Source organism: Erythrolamprus reginae, chromosome 2, assembly GCF_031021105.1.
Source record: "Erythrolamprus reginae isolate rEryReg1 chromosome 2, rEryReg1.hap1, whole genome shotgun sequence".
Taxonomy (NCBI): Eukaryota; Metazoa; Chordata; class Lepidosauria; order Squamata; family Dipsadidae; genus Erythrolamprus; species Erythrolamprus reginae.
The window spans coordinates 145,065,871-145,084,777 of record NC_091951.1 but is presented as its reverse complement, the minus strand read 5'-3'; the positions used below and the strand labels follow the sequence as shown (position 1 = coordinate 145,084,777).

Here is an 18,907-nt window from a genome sequence, read left to right as displayed (position 1 = left end):
ACTCATTGCAAATATACAAAAAGTAAAAGCAAAGAGGCGGGGTGGTGCAGCAGGTAGAGTGCTGTACTGCAGGCCACTGAAGCTGACTGTAGATCTGAAGGTCAGCGGTTCAAATCTCATCACCGGCTCAAGGTTGACTCAGCCTTCCACCCTTCCGAGGTGGGTAAAGTGAGGACCCGGATTGTGGGGGCAATAGACTGGCTCTGTTAAAAAGTGCTATTGCTAACATGTTGTGAGCCGCCCTGAGTCTAAGGAGAAGGGCGGCATAAAAATTGAATAAATAAAATAATAAATAAAAATATACTACTTTTCTATTATAAATCATGTCTAGTGAGAAGAGAACATCTTAAAAGAATATACCAGTTTTGGAAAGAACAACATCCAGAGTCAGAAATAGCAGAACAAAGGCTATAAGATCAGCTTCGATTTATAATATAAAATAAAGAATATACCAAAGCAGAATTGGAAGAATTGCAATGATCTAACCAGGGCAAAGAAATCAAAGTTTTGCCAAAGGGAATCCCAAACAACAGAGATAATCCAGGTGGAATTGATAGCATAGAAATCAGCCTTGTTTTTAAACCGTTTTCATTCCCATACTAGGCACTCTCTCTTTTGCCTTCTCCTCACAAAGAGCAAAGCCCTGTAACAAGAGCATTTGAAACAAACTGAGCATCTGGAACAGTACAAAAGCAGTAGAATAAGGCTGCCTGCACTGAAGCTTGTTACAAAAAAATGGGTAGCACGTTTAAAAAGATACCAGTACTGTAGTTTATCAACCACACGCACTAACTTGCTGCAAGAACTAAATCAACTGATACACAGCACAGCTGCAATTATTATTCAACATCTTAGATGCAGAATCAACATTTTTTTAAAAAAAAATCCCAATCAGTGAATTGCCAAAATGGAGGATCAGGTTGGGAAATAATATCAGTGTGTTATGATCAGATGCAAGCTAGCTAGAAGAGATAAAAAGAAGCTGAAGAACAGGAAGATCAAAGAATATCTGACTAAGAAATATCACCTAGAGACAAGGAAGATCAAGGAAGCACCGGAAAAAATAAAACTGCAAATAAGGCTGAACCTCCAATTTCAGCTGAATCAGAAACATTTCTACCAATCCATCAATGGAGAGATTAGAATGACTCAATTAAACACCTGACAAAGAAACAGTGAGTTCTGGGTGCAGCTATGAGATAAACCAAAGAAATACAACAAAAATGCAACTTGGATAAAGGAGGTGGATAAGAATACAAAAGAAACTAAAATGAAAGAACTTATAATCAAAAGTAAAAAAACAAAAGGTGGAGAAAAGGGCAAGTAAGATCAAGAACTGGCCAGCATTAAGTGAATATGAACAGCTTGGCTTTAGATTGAAATATCTGAGTGGCTTGTATCCATTCATTGCCAAGCAGTGTAACATATAAGGAGGTGAAATTTAAGATTGATTAATAACTGGAAAACACCCCCCCCCCCCCCCGGGATAATGAAAGATCCACCAAAAGGAGTGGCATGAGGCAAATACAAGCCAATTACTGGTACCAGGCAGATTGCTAACTGGTATGATAGCCGATACTGTCCAACAGCATCTAGCTGAAAACAAGCTGTTTCTATTTGAGCAGAAAGGAAACCACCCAAGCAGCAGAGGAACAAAAGATCAGATCTTAATTGACAAGATGATACTAGAAAACTGCAAGAAAAGGAAGATCAATTTGAACATGGATTGATGACAAGGAGGCATTCCACTCCCTGTCACGTGATTGGATAATCAAGTACAGTGATCCCTCGAGTATCGCGAGGGTTACGTTCCAAGACCCCTCGCGATACTCGATTTTTCGCGATATAGTGGTGCGGAAGTAAAAACACCATCTGCGCATGCGCGCCCTTTTTCCATGGCCGCGCATGTGCAGATGGTGGAGTTTGCGTGGGCGGCGGGGAAGACCCAGGGAAGGTTTCTTTGGCCGCCCAGCAGCTGATCTGCTCGGCAGCGCCGCAGCAGCGAGGAGCCGAAGATCGGGGTTTCCCCTTTGCGTGGGCGGCGGGGAAGACCCAGGGAAGGTTTCTTCGGCTGCCCAGCAGCTGATCTGCTCGGCAGCGCCGCAGCAGCGAGGAGCCGAAGATCGGGGTTTCCCCGCCGCCCACGCAAAGGGGAAACCCCGATCTTCGGCTCCTCGCTGCTGCGGCGCTGCCGAGCAGATCAGCTGCTGGGCGGCCAAAGAAACCTTCCCTGGGTCTTCCCCGCCGCCCACGCAAAGGGGAAACCCCGATCTTCGGCTCCTCGCTGCTGCCCGCTCGCCCGCCCGCCGCCCGCCCGCCGCCCGAGAGCAAGAGGGGGAGAGATAGAGAAAGAGAGAGAAGGAAAGAAAGAGATGAGAGAGGGAGGAAGAGAGTGTGAGAGAGGAAGAAGCAAGATAGAGAAAGAGAGAGAGAAAGAAAGATGAGAAAGGAAGAGAGTGACGTCATCGGGTGGGAAAAATCGCGATATAGCGTTTCGCGAAGATCGAGATCGCGAAAATCGAGGGATCACTGTATCTACAAATAATGGCAATCAGTAGAAACATCAAAAGCTTTGTGCAAAAATCCGTGACACAGTGAAATCTACAGTTGCTGGTCAGTGGTAATGGACCGGGAGAGGTTAATTTCAAGATGGGAATCTTTCAAGGAAACTCAGTATTACCACTACCCCTAGTCATTACATTTATTCCTCTGCCAGCAAAACTGAACAAGACAGCCATGGCTCTCGAATATCAGTAACGTATGACCGGTTACCTATTCCAGGCTCTTTTAAATAGAGGATCTGAAACTGTATGGAAAAATACCATCTGACATGTAATCACTGGTCAATACTATCCAAAGTTGACAATACTGCCAAGTTATTGGAGTGGAACTTGGGGTGAATACATGTGCTCTTGTTAAAATTAATTGCAGGCTGGTAAATAGCGAAAACCGAGGAAATCAAGATGCCTTAAGGAAATAATATCAAGAGTCTGGAGAGAGATCACTACAAATCCCTAGCCATCCTTCAGGCTGACAAAAATGAAGCAGTCAAGAAGAGCATTACAGGAACTCCTGAACTTATTTGTTCAGCAACAAACAGTTCAAAGTTATGATGGTGCTGGGATTTATGCCTAAAGATACATTACTGCAGCACCCCCTATGGTCATGTGATTGCATTATCTGGTTTTTTACATTTACAACAAATGTACAGGGATCATATAATAACCGAGTCTTCGGAGAGGGGCGGCATACAAATCTAATTAATAAACAAACAAACAAACTAGTGGAATATTTTTTATTTATTTTATTTATTAATCGGATTTGTATGCCACCCCCTCGAAGGACTTGGGGCGGCTCACAACACATCAAACAATATACAATGTACATATCGAAAAATCCAATTAATATCGCTAAAATTTTTAAAAACTCTAATAACATTAAAAATCATTCATTCCCATTCATACAGCAAGACATACACACATACACAAGTCTAGTTGCTATTGCTATTTGGAATATCTCAGATATTCCCCAGAAAGAAGCCAGCAGAGTTCTTGACAATTGCTATCCTCCTTCCCTTCCCTCTGTTCTTGGATGGTACAGAACCTAAAAGCTGGGTGGGCACATTTTTGAGTGGGGACAATCCCACCACAGGCCCAATCAGATCTTAGTAAGGCATACCAGCTTAGCTCCCTCCTCCAGGATATGATCCTGGATGAGATTAGCTTTATTATGTACAAGTCTGGCATTCATAAGCAACAGCTGAAGTCCACGGCCATCAGGGAACTAATTGCCAGACTGGAGTGGGATCTCTTTCAAGAACTCAGGCCAATGTCCTCATGTGAGATATCCTTGGATTTCTGATCTCTCACAGGGAGATAAGGTGAAGATGGCCCTGCTTTCCCACTCAGCTTCCCCACTCCAGCCTTCTCAGATATGTTTCTTTTACAGGCCTTGCAGGCATATCCACCCTCTCTCTTGACAATTCTTCTGTAACTCATCCCAACTCACCAAGAACTCAAATCATACCTAACCCCACTTGCCTCAAGGTACTCGACAGTCCAAGCCCCTGTGGGGAAAAAAAGACAAAAGAAAGGAAAAAAAAACACACCTAAAAGTTCCACTCAGCCCCTCCTTAAAACCTTCTGAGCAGAGCTGGCACCCTAATTATGATGCAGGCTGAAAGGTCCAGGGTAACCAGATCCACAAGGCCAACATCATGGTGGAAGTGATGGTAGTGGTATTAGTGGTGACTGCAAAAGACCTGAGTCCCATGGGATTGGGTGGCATAGAAGTCAAATAAATAAATAATAATAAATAAATAAAATAAAGTCCGCCAAGTCTGAAGAAGATATAGAATGCATTGTTTTGTTTGAACATTTGTATCCTATTGCAAAGTAGCTTGTGTTCCATTTTGAAGAGCTTTCTATAATGTAAAATCTATTCTCCTCTTTCTTATTTTATGAATTAGAACATAGGGGTTTCTTGTTCTCTAATCCTATAATAGCTTTATTGGTAACCTCAAAGAGGTTATCCTCAAGAGCCTCAGTGGTGCAGTGGTTAGAGTGCAGTATTGCAAGCTACTTCTGCTGATCGCTGGCTGCCAGCAGTTTGGCAGATCGAATCTTAGTAGGCTCAAGGTTGACTCAGATTTCCATCCTCCCAAGGTTGGCAAAATGATGAGGACACAGCTTGTTGGGGGCAACTCTCTGTAAACTGTTTAGAGAGGGCTGTAAAGCACTGTGAAGTGGTATATAAGTCTAATTGCTATTAATTGAACATTAGTTATACCCAACTTTGTGTTGTTTCCTATGTTCACATTCTGGTTTTACATGATTTTGCAATTCACATCTTCTATATAAAGAAGACGTGAATTGCAAAATCATGTAAAACCAGTAGAATTCTAAATTCTGTACTAATAGGGAGACATTAAACTAAGTAATAAATAATATTTGAATAAATATTCAATTTTGGATATGGTGGATTCATGGTATATTGAAGAAGAGGTAATCCAATAGTAAATTGGCTAGGAGAATCTCATCATATGGGCTGGTACCGTAGTAGTATATTCATTTTTGTAACCATCCAGAAGACCAATAGAGTATGAATAATCAATGCAGTTCACAAAATATTTTCGTTTGTTTCATGTTTATTTACAGAATGTTAGTTCTACTTTTAATGACCACCAGTGATTTGATTCCTATTCCACTTCTACTCTTTCCTGCAAGCTGATTCTCCCCTCTCTCCCCCTTTTCTGTATCAACTACTTTTGTCCCACTCTTTCTTTTCTAATCTTCTTATAAGGATGTATTTAGTTACAGTTTCCTACAATTTTATCATCCTAAATTTAATTTTATTATTTCAATGAATGTTCCTGATTTTGGTCTTTAATTATATTCAGTACGCCACAAATTACTGGCTCTGGCTCTCACATTTTAAACTTTAAGCAAAGAAACTATTGCTTTCTGTATTGTGCAAGTTTTTTACATTTGAAGTTATAATTATTCTTGGTTGATATAACCATCTTTAAATATCGGCCCGATCCCTTGTCTGCCATCCAGAAACTTAAAGCCGCCCCGAGTCTGCGGAGAGGGGCGGCATACAAATCTAAATAATTAAATAAATAAATAAATAAATAAATAATATGATCATGCACATATGTTAAAATTATGTATTCTGGTTAAAATTAATATAATATGAAAGAAAACATCTTGTAAAATTACTTCTTGATATTTCAAAAATGCAGTTAATATTTGTATTTCATTTGTTCGCTAACATCTTTTTCTTTTTTTCTTAGGCACAACTTTTCAAACATGGCAAAAGGGAAGATTGTTTACCATATGGTAGGACTCTTCAGGGTACCTTAAACATAAAGTCAGAACATGAGCAGGATACAAATTTTGAGTGGTTTTAGTTTGGAACTTTTGTACTTCTCTTGACCCGTCTGTTTAAAATCAGTGACTGGATCCTGAGAACCACAGTTAGAAATAAGTTTATGCAAGGGAGATTTCTTTTCTCCCACTTCCCTCTGTATCTTCAAAACTTTATGTGGAAAGTAGAACATCTTAAGTAGTATGGCATGCAGTGCAAAAGGTATATTAGTAGAGGTATATGGTACAAGGTCCCAATCAGGAATTGTATTTACCAGTAATTTGTGCCCTCTTCTAAACTTTTAGAAGGATAGTGTAATTATCTAAAAATAATTTGCATATTAATATAGGATGTCTAAGGCAGAGCTCATTTAGAAATCAAATTTAAGAACTCAGTCTAGTAGAAAGATGTATGGATTAATTAATTAATTATTAATTTGTATTCATCCCAAAGTCAATCTTCAGTCTACATCCATGACTGAAGATTAACCTTGGGGTGAATACAAATTAGATGGAAGGGAATTATGGTGACCCTTTCTATAGGAATGGGTGACTTGAGAAGAGCTCAGCAATTCTGATGATTTCTATTAGAATGTCAAAGGAACGCCTTACCCTTGAGGATCAATCCTACATATCCTTTCCTGTAGGACTATTCAGATGACAAAGATAATTATTTTTCCTTCATTTTCTGCCAGTTTTTAATATGTACAGTTTTTAGATTAAAATACAGTCTGAAGCCTAAGGTGATTTCTTAAAGTAAATACAGTGATACCTTGTCTTATGAACTTAATTGGTTCTGGGAGGAGGTTCGTAAAGTGAAGAGTCTGTAAGACGAAACAATGTTTCCCATAGGAAACAATGGAAAACCGATTAAATCGTGCAAGCCCCCCCCCAAAAAAATTGCAAAAATGGGTGCTCTGCTGGGCGCCGCCGCCCGGACGCTTCTCAGCGCTAACCCGAACCCGAAAAGCTCGGCAAAAGTTCGGGTTCGGGTTCAGGTTTGGAGGAACGCCGAGAAGCGCCACTGCCCGGCTGTCACCTTCCCAGAAGAGCATGGAGCTTTCGGCCGGTCGAGAGCTCAAACAGAGGTGGGGAATCCCAATAGGGAATTCCAGGGGAAGAGCTTTGACATCACGGAGACGTCCTTCCTGGAGTCCCCGTTTCGGCCGGCCAGGAAGGACGTCTCCGTGACGTCAAAGATCTGCCCCTGGAATTCCCTATTGGGATTCCCCACCTCCGTTGGAGCCTCCCGACCGGCCGAAAGCTCCACGGCTCTTCTGGGAAGGTGACAGCTGGGCGGCGGCGCTTCTCGGCGTTTTCCCGAACCCAAACTTTTGCCGAACTTCCGGGTTCGGCGTTCAGGAGAACGCCGAAAAGTGCCCCAGCTGTTTCAGAAGGTGATAGTTGGGCGCCGGCGCCCAGCGGAGCGTCCGGAGGTGGGGCATCCCAACGGCGGGGGGGGGGGGGGTTTCGTAAGGCGAAAAAAGTTCGTAAGAAGAGGCAAAAAAATTCCGAACCCCTGGGTTCGTATCTCGAAAAGTGCGTATGACGAGGGGTTCGTATCACAACGTACTACTGTACTTTGTATGTTGAATAATCTCCCTCACTATCCAGTTAAGCAAGCATTGCCAACTGGCCTTTTGTATACATCTTCTGAATGTTACTGCAGATGACCTTCTGGGATGCTCATTAAGAAAATAGCCAAGCAATGTAAAAAATTGGAATGCACCACTTTACCAAAATTTACTGGCTCTGGGTGGAATCCATATTTTACACTTTTAACTTTTAACTTTGTTTCTATGCAGGGAGTATACTTAGAAATGTACATAATAACTATCTAACCTTTGTGTTATTTAAGACTTAAAAATGATCTCAAAGGAGACTGACATTTCATTATCAGTATGCTGACTTTCTCTTAATAGTTAATAAAAAAGAAAATGTGCAATAAATCTTTTGAGCTCATTGCATAACTCCAAACTATAATGTAAAATTATAATCATAACTTTATCAATAAATAGGAAAGAGTGAGTCTAGATAATTAACTTCGGAGAGGGGCGGCATACAAATCCAAATAATAAATAAATAAATAAATAAATAAATAAAAGGTACGTTTGGGTATATCTGCTATAAAACATGGATTCATTCGAAATTCTAGGCTGCTTAAGGCAAAAGGTGTTCTGGAAAATGTTGCCTAAATATTTTATTTATAATGTGCACTGATACTTTCCCCTAATAAATCAAGTTTGTCTTAGAAGGGTGTTGGTGTTGTACTATAGAACTGAGGCCAAATACCTAACTTCAGTGCAGTGTAAAATATCTTGCGTGTCAGAACTATGCCCCCCCCCCCCCCAAATACACAAATAACTTATTGATTGTATTGGTATTAAAAGCTCAGTGTATGTTTCATAGTTTTCTGCTGAAAATATTTTAACATGTGTTTCAAATGCATTATATAGTGGACAAAAGTGAATATATTTATTGATTGAGAAATGTATTCATTATAGCTTCTACTGTGCTTGAATGTCTTGATAACTGCAAGCTTTTTGGAAGTAACAACACAATTCTTCGCAAGCTGGGAGTGAAACTTGTTCAGCGACTTGGTCTGACATTTCTTAAGCCAAAGGTGGCAAAGTGGAGGTTTGTTCTTTTCATAATCATGTTTTTACTTGCCTTCTTTCCTTTTACAGTATTAGGCTAGTCTGAGTTGTAAGATCTATCTTTAATAGTAGATAAGTAATAAATCATCTCTCATTCATTTGATGACAAGAAGTTCTGGTTTAGCAATATCTGTGTAGGAACTTTGGCATTCCATAGGTATAAGCAACTTCTTCCTCTATAATTTTAATTTACATTATTACTTTACATTTTCTACAGTTTATTTTACAGTTAATGGTCCTTTCAAAGTTAAAATTAGGACGATGGAGAAAAACAAATCCTTGCAGGGGTAGTGTTTTTAAAAGTTTTCATAAAGCTATAATGCCTCTTCCTTTTCTTCTATCATATTTCTCTTTGCCACCTTGAATGAAAGTACCAGTACTGAAAAATATAATTAGGTTGTTAAAAAATTTCCTCCCACTAAAATACACATTGTAACGCTAGGAGTAGCAAGAATAAAGGTCACGTAGGTGTGGGTGTAGCTGAGAGATCTGCAAGTCAGCAAGAAACACGGCAGCCAGAAAAAATGGTGTTGGTCTGCACCACTTCCCACTACTCTGCCCTTTGGCTTCACCCCTCAGCCCTGGGAGCTCAGTTTGGTCCTGGGGATTTAGTCCTTACCTGTCAGTTTTTCGGGACCATAAAAGAACAGTCACTGTTTCTTGACATCTGACTGAAAGAATGAACAGGTACTTTAAACTGATATGGATTATGTTATTAAAGCATATTAAACATTAGGCAGTTTACTTGAGGAATAATAAAAAATGTATTTCTTAACTTATAATATATGTCCACAATGCTTGAGCTTAGATTGCACATTTTATATATTTAAATATACTGCTCAAAAAAAAAAAGGGAACATTCAAATAACACATCCTAGATCTGAATGAATAAAATATTCTCATCGAATATTTCATTTGCACAACTATTCCATTTGCACAACAGCATGTGAAATTGACTGTCAATCAGTGTTTCTTTCTAAGTGGACAGTTTGATTTCACGGAAGTTTGATTTACTTGAAGTTATATTCTTTTTTTAAGTGTTCCCTTTATTTTTTTTGAGCAGGGTATATTCATATTTAAATATAAATATTTACCTTCTATTTAATTAATACATGATAATTTGTAGGTATTTTATTGGTGAAATTGCCTCTAGATCAGGGGTGTCGAACTCAAAGCCCAGGGGCCGGATCCAGCCAGAGGTCTGCAGGGCCGACCTGGAAACAGAAGAACTGGCCTACGGTATCTCTGCCAGTGAGAACCACATACAGCTTTCCTGAGTTCAGTTTTCTCTGGTAGAGGATTGCAGAAAGCTTTCCTAGCCAAAAACAGAGTTTGCAAGGGCCGCATATGGCTCTCCCTACCTCTGTTTTTGCTGGCAAAAGGTTGCAGGTGGCCGTTGCAGCTGAAAATGGAGCTTGGGAGCCAGTTTTTGCTGGCAGAGTGCTAGAGCCACCACAGGCACCTCCAACACGTGTGATGTCAAGCTGGCCACTCCCACATACACCCCTCCCCAGGTCAAACACAACCCTGATGTGGCCCTCAATGAAATTGAATTTGACACCCTTGCTTTTGTTAATGCTGTGTGACATTTTAATTGCAAAACATCAGCACAAATTTTCCCAGCAAATTATTTCACCAGTGACAGAATATTTTGCATTTAGTTTTAAAATCTACTTAATGGGTATTTTGAAGATAATGTGCTTGCTCTCTGCTAAAATTATAACCATGGTGAAACTGCCTTTCCAGGTATCAACGGGGGTTCCGATCTTTAGCTGCAAATCTACAGTTTTCTGGTGGAGGTCTCATTTTGCAGAAAACAGAAAATATAACAGTTAACACAGGAGAGGAGGAGGAAGAAGAGGAATATGACATTCCAGGAGAGGTTGAAAATGTTATAGGTATGTTTGATCAAAACAATGTAAGATCTGATATCCTGACCAATGTGGTTTATCTATGTAATTTACTGATTTATATACCATTCCTTATGTTATCTGGTAGGAAAGAACATGCATAGTGTTTTGTTATCTTTGTTTGATAGTTTAAAAAATAATATTATTTACGTCTGGGCATTATACTTTCGATTCTTCCTCTGAGTTTTCATGGCTAAGGCGGGACTAGAGCTCACAGTCTCCCACTTTCCACCTGGAGCTTTAATCACTAGACCAAACTGACTCTATGTTATTGAAGTTATTATTAATTTGATTTGTATCTAAATTAAAGGTAATTAACAATAATATTTTGTGCATGCTATTCTACTGATGTTATTTGTGCTTTTTGGTTATTGTTCTTGACATTGTTTTCAATTATGAGTCCCTCCCTTTCATGCCCTATTTTGACTTTTCCCACATGATTAATTTAATCTTTTTAAAGAAGTGTTTAGATTTCTTTGTTCCAGATCCAGTAAAACAAACAAACAAACATGATTTTTCTTTACAAAATCATGTTTAGGACTAAATTCTCATCACTCCAGTAAGATAGGGAGATGTATCCTAGCAAAGCTAGAAGTGATGACATGCCAAGAAAAAGATAATGTTTGGTTGTCTTGAATTCATGTCATGATTTTAAAAACATTTTTTTACAGAGCAGTTGTTGATTGGATTAAAAGACAAAGATACTATTGTGAGATGGTCTGCAGCAAAAGGGTATGTGTTCTTGAGTTAAACTGATTTACACAATTTAATCTGTAAATATAGGTAACTAAAATGATATGGGATTGGATGGAGAGAATGTATGGCATGAATGAGTGTGATGTTATGAATGGGAAGGTCAGCCTACCTGGTGGCATAGAGGTGGGAGGGTTGAGGGAGCCTATCTCTGGGGTGGTAGAGGGCCAGAATATTCTGGTGCTTCTGGGGAGAAGCAGATATGGCGGAAGCCATGGGGCAGGCCGCTCTCAGGGAATGAGGTATCGCTGCTTGAAAGCGATCCCTTGTTCTGGCCCGATGAGCTCAACCCGGGGTACTGGTGATAAGTGTAATGCGGACCCTGGGCTCAGGCTGCTGCTGCTCAATGCCAGGTCAGTTGTAAATGAAGCTCTCCTCATCCGGGATTTGATCCTGGAGGAGGAGGCCAACCTGGTATGTGTGACTGAAACCTGGCTGGGCTCAGAGGGAGGAGTTCCTCTCTCTGAAATATGCCCAGTCAGGTTTCAGGTTTGGCATCAGTCGCGACCCCAGGGAGGGGGGGAGGAGTGGCTATTATAGCCAAGGAGACTTTTAGCCTATGCAGACTCGCTGCTCCTGAAATTGGGGGTTCTGAGTCCCTCTTTGTGAAGTTAGACCAAGGGGTTCATGTGGGCTTGTGGCTCACATACCTGCCTCTCAGCTGCGTGTTAACAGCCCTGCCTGCGCTCCTCGAGGAGGTAGCTGGGCTGGCGGTGGATTTCCCTGGACTTATAGACTTGGGGGACTTTAATCTGCCGTCATTTGGTGAATCCTCTGGGTTAGTGCAGGAGTTCATGGCCACCATGGCAACCATGGACCTGACCCAAGTAGTTCAGGGTCCGACTCATGAGGGGGGACACACACCCTACATGATATTTCTCTCGGAGCAGCTGAGTGATGGTCTGAGATTAAAGAGCTTAGATGTTTTGCCTTTGTCATGGTCAGACCATTTTCTGCTATGGCTTGACTTCAAGGCTCCAATCCTCCCTCGCCGGGAGGCGGAACCAATTAGGTGATTCCATCCCAGACGCCTGATGGATCCAGAGGGTTTTCAGTGGGCTCTTGGGGTTTTACCGGATTCACTCGTACACAGTTCAGCAGAGTCCCTTGCTGTGGCCTGGAACAAGGGTGCAATGGAGGCTCTTGACCAAATTGCGCCCTTGTGACCTCTCTGTGGCACTAGACCCTGGAGAGCTCCTTGGTTTACCAAGGAATTCCGGGTGTTGAAATGCCAGAAGAGACGTCTAGAGAAGTTGTGGAGGAAAAGTAAATCTGAGTCTGATTGAACACTTGTAAGAGCTCATATTAAGACTTACAAAGTGGCGCTCAAGGCGGCAAGATGCGCATATCATGCCGCCTTGATTGTATCAGCGGAATCCCATCCGGCCGCCCTGTTTAGGGTGACCTGTTCCCTTCTGAGTCAGAGGGGAGTTGGGGAGCCCTTGCAGGGTAGTGCTGAAGATTTTAACAAGTTTTTCGCTGATAAAATCGCTCAGATTCAGATGGACCTTGACTCTGATTGGATAGCAGTGTTGGCTGACAATGAGTAAGTCGAGGTGACAGGGGCCCGTCTTTGTCCATCTGTCTGGGAGGAGTCTGACCTGGTGACACCTGATGAAGTGGACAAGGCCATTGGAGCTGTGAGTTCTGCCACCTATTTGCTGGACCCGTGCCCCTCCTGGCTGGTTTCTCAATGCTTCTTTGAGGGGGGGTCCTTCCCGGCTCCCTACAAGGAGGCACTCATGCGCTCCTTCCTCAAGAAGCCTTCCCTGGACTCAGCCGTACTCAATAACTACCGTCCAGTCTCCAACCTTCCCTTTATGGGGAAGGTTGTTGAGAAGGTGGTGTCACTCCAACTCCAACGGTCCTTGGAAAAACCCGATTATCTAAGCCCTCAGCAGTCAGGATTCCGGCCTGGGCACTGCACAGAAACTGTTTTGGTCGCGCTGATAGATGATCTCTGGCTGGCCCGGGATAGCGGTTTATCCTCTATCCTGGTGCTCCTTGACCTCTCAATGGCATTTGATACCATGGACCATGGTATCCTTCTGCGCCGGCTGGAGGGGTTGGGACTGGGAGGCACCGTTTTACGGTGGTTGTCCTACTTCTCCGGTCGGTCGGAGTCGGTGTTGGTGGGGGGGGGGGTCAGAGGTTGACCTCTAGGTTTCTCCCTTGTGGGGTTCCTCGGGGGTTGTTTCCTCTCCCTCCTGCTATTTAATACCTACATGAAACTGCTGGGTGAGATCATCCGAGACCATGGAGTGAGGTGTCAGTACGCGGATGACATCCAGTTGTACATCTCCACCCTGTGTCCAGTCGGCAAAGCAGTGGAAGTGATGTGCCGGTGTCTGGAGGCTGTTAGGATCTGGATGTGTGTCAACAGGTTCCAACTCAACCCTGACAAGATGGAGTGGCTTTGGGTTTTGCCTCTCATGGACAATCCCATCTGTCTGTCCATTACCCTGGGGGGGGAATTATTGCCCCCCTCGGAGAGGGTCCACAACTTGGGTGTCCCCCTTGATCCACAGCTAACCTTAGAACATTATCTTTCGGCTGTGGCGAGGGGGGCGTTTGGCCAGGTTCACTTGGTGCACCAGTTGCGGCCCTATTTAGACAGGGAGTCACTGCTCACAGTCACTCACGCCCTCATCACCTCGAGGTTCAACTACTGCAATGCTCTCTACAAGGGGCTACCTCTGAAGAGTATTTGGAAACTTCAGTTCATGCAGAATGTGGCCGCGCAAGCAGTCATGGGTCATACAAGATACACCTATGTTTTGTCAACACTCCACGGCCTGCACTGGTTGCCGATTAGTTTCCAGACACAATTCAAAGTGTTGGTGATGACCCATAAGGCCCTACATGGCATCGGACCAGAATACCTACGGGACCGCCTTCTGCTGCATGAATCCCAGCGGCCAATTAGGTCCCACAGAGTTGGCCTTCTCCAGGTCCTGTCGACTAAACAATGTCATCTGGCGAGACCTAGGAAAAGAGCCTTCTCTGTGGCAGCCCCGGCCCTCTGGAATCAACTCCCCCCCAGAGATTCGAACCGCCCCCACCCTCCTCGCCTTCCGCACAACACAAAAGACCTGTCTATGTCGCCAGGCATTGAGCAATTAATTTTCTGACCATTAAGAGTTATGTGACTGTATTGTATTGATTGTTTTTAATGATAGCGGGTTTTTAGCCATAGTTTTTAATTATTAGATTTGTGTTGTATTATTCTTTTGCTGTTGTGAGCAGCTCCGCGTCTTCAGAGTGGGGTGGCATACAAGTCTAATAAATTATATGGAACATAGTGCTATTAAATGTTCTTCTTTAATATAGCAAAATATAAGGCCTTGCTTATGGATCCATTTGATCTTTATCGCAATATTTACTTTTTTCACGTTTGGATTATGCTTTGTTTACTATTAGTTAGTATTTCCTATTTTTAAAATGCTGAGACCATTTTCAGTAGTTATATTTGTAGCCATAGCCAATTTTATTTATTATAAATTTATTTATTTATTAATTTATTAGATTTGTATGCCGCCCCTCTCCGTAGACATAGTAAATACATAGTAAAAATTAAAGAAATAAATTAATGTCTCAAACACTGGGAAGCAATTACATTGAGATGCACATACTTTATTGTAATTCGTTTGAATGCTGTGAGCTGCCCATAATGGTTCAGAATAGGATGATTTACATGTTTAAAAAATTATTATGAGCCTTTATTTAATGTTGAATAATAATCTCTCTACAGGTTAAATTAAAAAAATTAGAATATCGTGCAAATGTTCAATTATTTCAGTAATGTAACTTAATCATTAAAAAAGGATTGTACATAGAACAATATCGGACTTCTGAAAGATACCCAGTACTTTGTTTGGGCCCCTTTTGCAGTGATTACTGTCTCAATGCGGCATGGCATGGACACTATTAACCTGTGGCACTGCTGAGGTGTTATGGAAGACCAGAATGCTTCAATAGCGGCCCTTCAGCTCTTCTGCATTGTTCTGTATCATGTCTCTCATCTTTCTCTTGGCAATACCCCATAGATTCTGTATGGGGTTCAGGTCAGGCGAGTTTGCTGGCCAATCAAGGACTGTAATCCCACGGTCATTGAAGCAGGTTTTGGTGCTTTGAGCAGTGTGGTCAGGTGACAGGTCCTGCTGGAAAATTTAAGACACCATCCCCATAAAGCTCCTATGCAGATGGAAGCATGGAGCGTTCCAAAATCTCCCGGTAGATGGCTGCGTTGACCCTGGACTAATGAAGCACAGTGGACGAATACCAGCAGATGACATGGCTCTCCAAATCAACACAGACTGTGGAAGCTTTTGCATCCCATTTGGAAACCAAGGACCTATAGTATGGAGGAAGAATGGAGAGGCACACACTGCAAGATGCTTGAGGTCCAGTGTAACATTTCCACAGTGTGTTAATTTGGGGAGTCATGTCATCTGCTAGTATTAATGCCCTTGATTGAGCAACAAATTTGTGTGACCTGAACCCCATAGAGAATCTAAGGGGGAATTCCAAGAGAAAGATGAAAGACGTGACACGGAACAATGCAGAAGAGCTGAAGGCTGCTATTGAAGAATCTTGGTCTTCCTGGTAACTACAGGCCAGTTAGCTTGACATCAGTTGTAGTTAAAATGATGGAGACTCTACTCAAAAAGAGGATAAATCAGCACCTAAAAAACAATAACTTATTGGACCCAAATCAGCATGGCTTTACTGAAGGCAAATCATGTCAGACTAATCTCATTGATTTCTTTGACTATGTCACAAAGGTGCTGGATGAAGGTGGTGCCGTGGATATTGCCTACCTGGACTTCAGCAAAGCCTTTGATACAGTTCCACATAAAGAGCTGATAGATAAATTAGTGAAGATTGGACTTAATCCCTGGATAGTTCAATGGATTTGCAGCTGGCTGAAGCGCAGACATCAGAGAGTTATTGTTAATGGCGAGTATTCTGAGCAGAGTCAGGTTACAAGCGGTGTGCCACAAAGGTCTGTTCTGGGTCCTATTCTTTTTAATATGTTTGTGAGTGACATAGGGGAAGGTTTGGTAGGGAAGGTTTGCCTATTTGCCGATGACTCTAAAGTGTGCAATAGGGTTGATATTCCTGGAGGCGTCTGTAATATGGTAAATGATTTAGCTTTACTAGATAAATGGTCAAAGCAATGCAAACTGCAGTTTAATGTTTCCAAATGTAAAATAATGCACTTGGGGAAAAGGAATCCTCAATCTGAGTATTGTATTGACAGTTCTGTGTTAGCAAATACTTCAAAAGAAAAGGATTTAGGGGTAGTGATTTCTGACAGTCTCAAAATGGGTGAACTCAGTGCAGTCAGGCGGTAGGGAAAGCAAGTAGGATGCTTGGCTGCATAGCTAGAGGTATAACAAGCAGGAAGAGGGAGGGATCTGCGCATGCGTTGTCATAGCTGAATGCTCCGAAAGAAGGCTCCCAGATGTGGAAAAGTAAAAGTAAAAGTTAACCCTCAACAACCTCTCTAGCTTGGTGAAAGTGGATTGAGAGGAGAGCAAACTGAACAAGCTGTGGAAAAACTTTATTAGAAGGAGTTAAAAGTTGAAGCAAGTGACTGTTTTTAACGTGTCTGTGTGAAGAAGCGAGAACAAAGAGAAGATGGCGTCTACCGAGGAGTTGGAGGGAAAGATGGATTCGCTACTTAAAGGCTTTGCTGACATGGGGAAACTGCTCCAAGAAATGAAAAAAGATTTATCTGCATTGGGAACTGGAATGACAGAATTGAAAGAACAATCCAAAGCACAAGATCAAAGAATTGGAAAACTAGAGGTGGGAAAATCTCGCCAGGAACTTCGCATCATAAATCTGGAAGACAGACAGCGCCGATCTAATCTTCGTTTGAGAGGTTTCCCCAAAGATTTTGCGGAGAGCAAACAACTTTGTTCAAGAAATCCTTCAGTGGCTCATCAAGAACAAAGTTAAATGTGAGTTGCAAGAATTCGAAAGAGCGCATTGGGCTTTTGGATCCCGCAAGCGTGGGGACTCAAAGGACATTGTTGTAAGATTTGTTTCAGAGAGGAGAGCTGCAGAAATATTTAAAGAGTTGAAACAGATTTTAAACTTACGTTACAAAGCTTCTCCAATACGCGTTTTAAAAGATTTGTCTGCTGAAACCCTCAAGATGAGAAGTCAGATGAGAGAAGTATCCTCCCAACTTTATGAAAATGGGATCAGATTTTAGTGGCGCTATCCTGCTACAATAATTGTGTTTAAAGATTCCAAGGTTTTCCAGGCGAGATCGTTAGAAGAGGGAAGAAAGCTGCTTTTTCAATTGGGGCTAAATCCGGAGGGAGCAACCCAGAGTCAATTATCGGTGGATCGACCAGATGCAGCAGAAGAAGAATTGTATCTCCAACCGTTCCGTGATGCAGGGCAAAGTAAGGGAGAAAAGATTGCAGCACTTCAAAGAGAACTGGCCTCACTCCAGGCAGAGAAGAAAGACGAGCCAAGGGTTACTCGACAGAAGAAAAAATAATAAACTGAATTGAGTTGTCTTGCTAATATGGTATCAAGTTTTTCAACCAATTATTCTTTTTTCTGTACTTCTTCTTTGGTTGTTCTCGTTAGTTAACAGGGGGAGAGGAGGGAAGGAGGGGGGAATCTTTTATTATGTTGTAAAATGGGGAAGAAGGGGGGGCTTTCTGAGGGAACGCAGATCCAGGAGTGCCTCTTAGTAACGGAAGTTTTTTTCGTTGCCTCCCCCTGGGGGGGGGAGGCCAGGATAGGGGCACCAGGGTGGGGATTCATTGTAATGAAAAAATATTTTTCCGGTAGGCTGTTTTGTTGGAAGGGGAAATGTATTTAAATTATGTAAATGGGTGATATAGGATTATTATCGCTGAATGTAAATGGTCTCTCATCACAGAAAAAACGTTATAGAATCATGAAGCTGGCAAAGGACAGTAAGCCAGATGTTTTATTTTTATCTGAAACTCATAAGGGAAGGGAAAAAACAGACAGATTAGTCACAAATGCAGAGTGGCAGGAAGTTTATGAGTCGAGAGCAACGAATAAGGCAAAAGGAGTTGCCATCTTGTTGCACCGAAGAGTGCATTTTCAGTTAAGTAATATTAAAAGGGACAAAGATGGCAGAATGCTATTTATTAAGGGGAAAATAAGTAACAAGCTAGTAACCTTAGCGGTAATTTATGCTCCCAATGTAAATGCAAAACAATTTATAATAAATGTAAAACGGAAACTAGATGTATTTGCGGAAGGTATTGTGATTTTAGCAGGAGACTTTAATCTGGAATTAACAGCAGGGAAGGGGGAAAAGAAAAAATTACATCTAAATAAACTCAATATGATGGATCTTCATGAAAACATAGTTAATAGAGATACTTTCTATTCCGCAAGACATAATAAATTTAGCTGTATAGACTATATGTTAATTAATAAAACAGATAAGGTAAAGTTTAAAAAAGCGGAAGTAAAAACTATTTGGCTATCAGACCATGCTCCTCTGTTAGCTGTGATAGAGATAGAGGTTTGTAGTAAAAGAATTTGGAGGTATAACCCCATTGTCTCAGCAAATGAGGAGAGTAGAATTAAATTACAAAGGGAACTTAATGGATTCTTTTGTATTAATGCAACAGGTGAGGTTAAACAAACAATAGTTCGGGATACACATAAAGCAGTAATTAGGGGCAACTGCATTAGTACTGAAGCTTTTATT

The 18,907-nt window shown here is 41.7% G+C and overlaps 1 protein-coding gene across 7 annotated transcripts in view; it reads left to right on the top strand.

The window, feature by feature from the left end:
- TBCD (tubulin folding cofactor D) overlaps window positions 1–18,907 on the top strand; it is a 204,740-nt gene that overhangs the window by 42,062 nt on the left and 143,771 nt on the right. For all 7 annotated transcript variants that reach the window (XM_070739753.1, XM_070739747.1, XM_070739750.1 and 4 more), the window contains exons 9-12: window positions 5,795–5,840; window positions 8,372–8,504; window positions 10,271–10,422; window positions 11,106–11,166. In XM_070739753.1, the coding sequence (XP_070595854.1) occupies window positions 5,795–5,840; window positions 8,372–8,504; window positions 10,271–10,422; window positions 11,106–11,166 (392 nt within the window). The remainder of the gene's footprint in view (window positions 1–5,794; window positions 5,841–8,371; window positions 8,505–10,270; window positions 10,423–11,105; window positions 11,167–18,907) is intronic.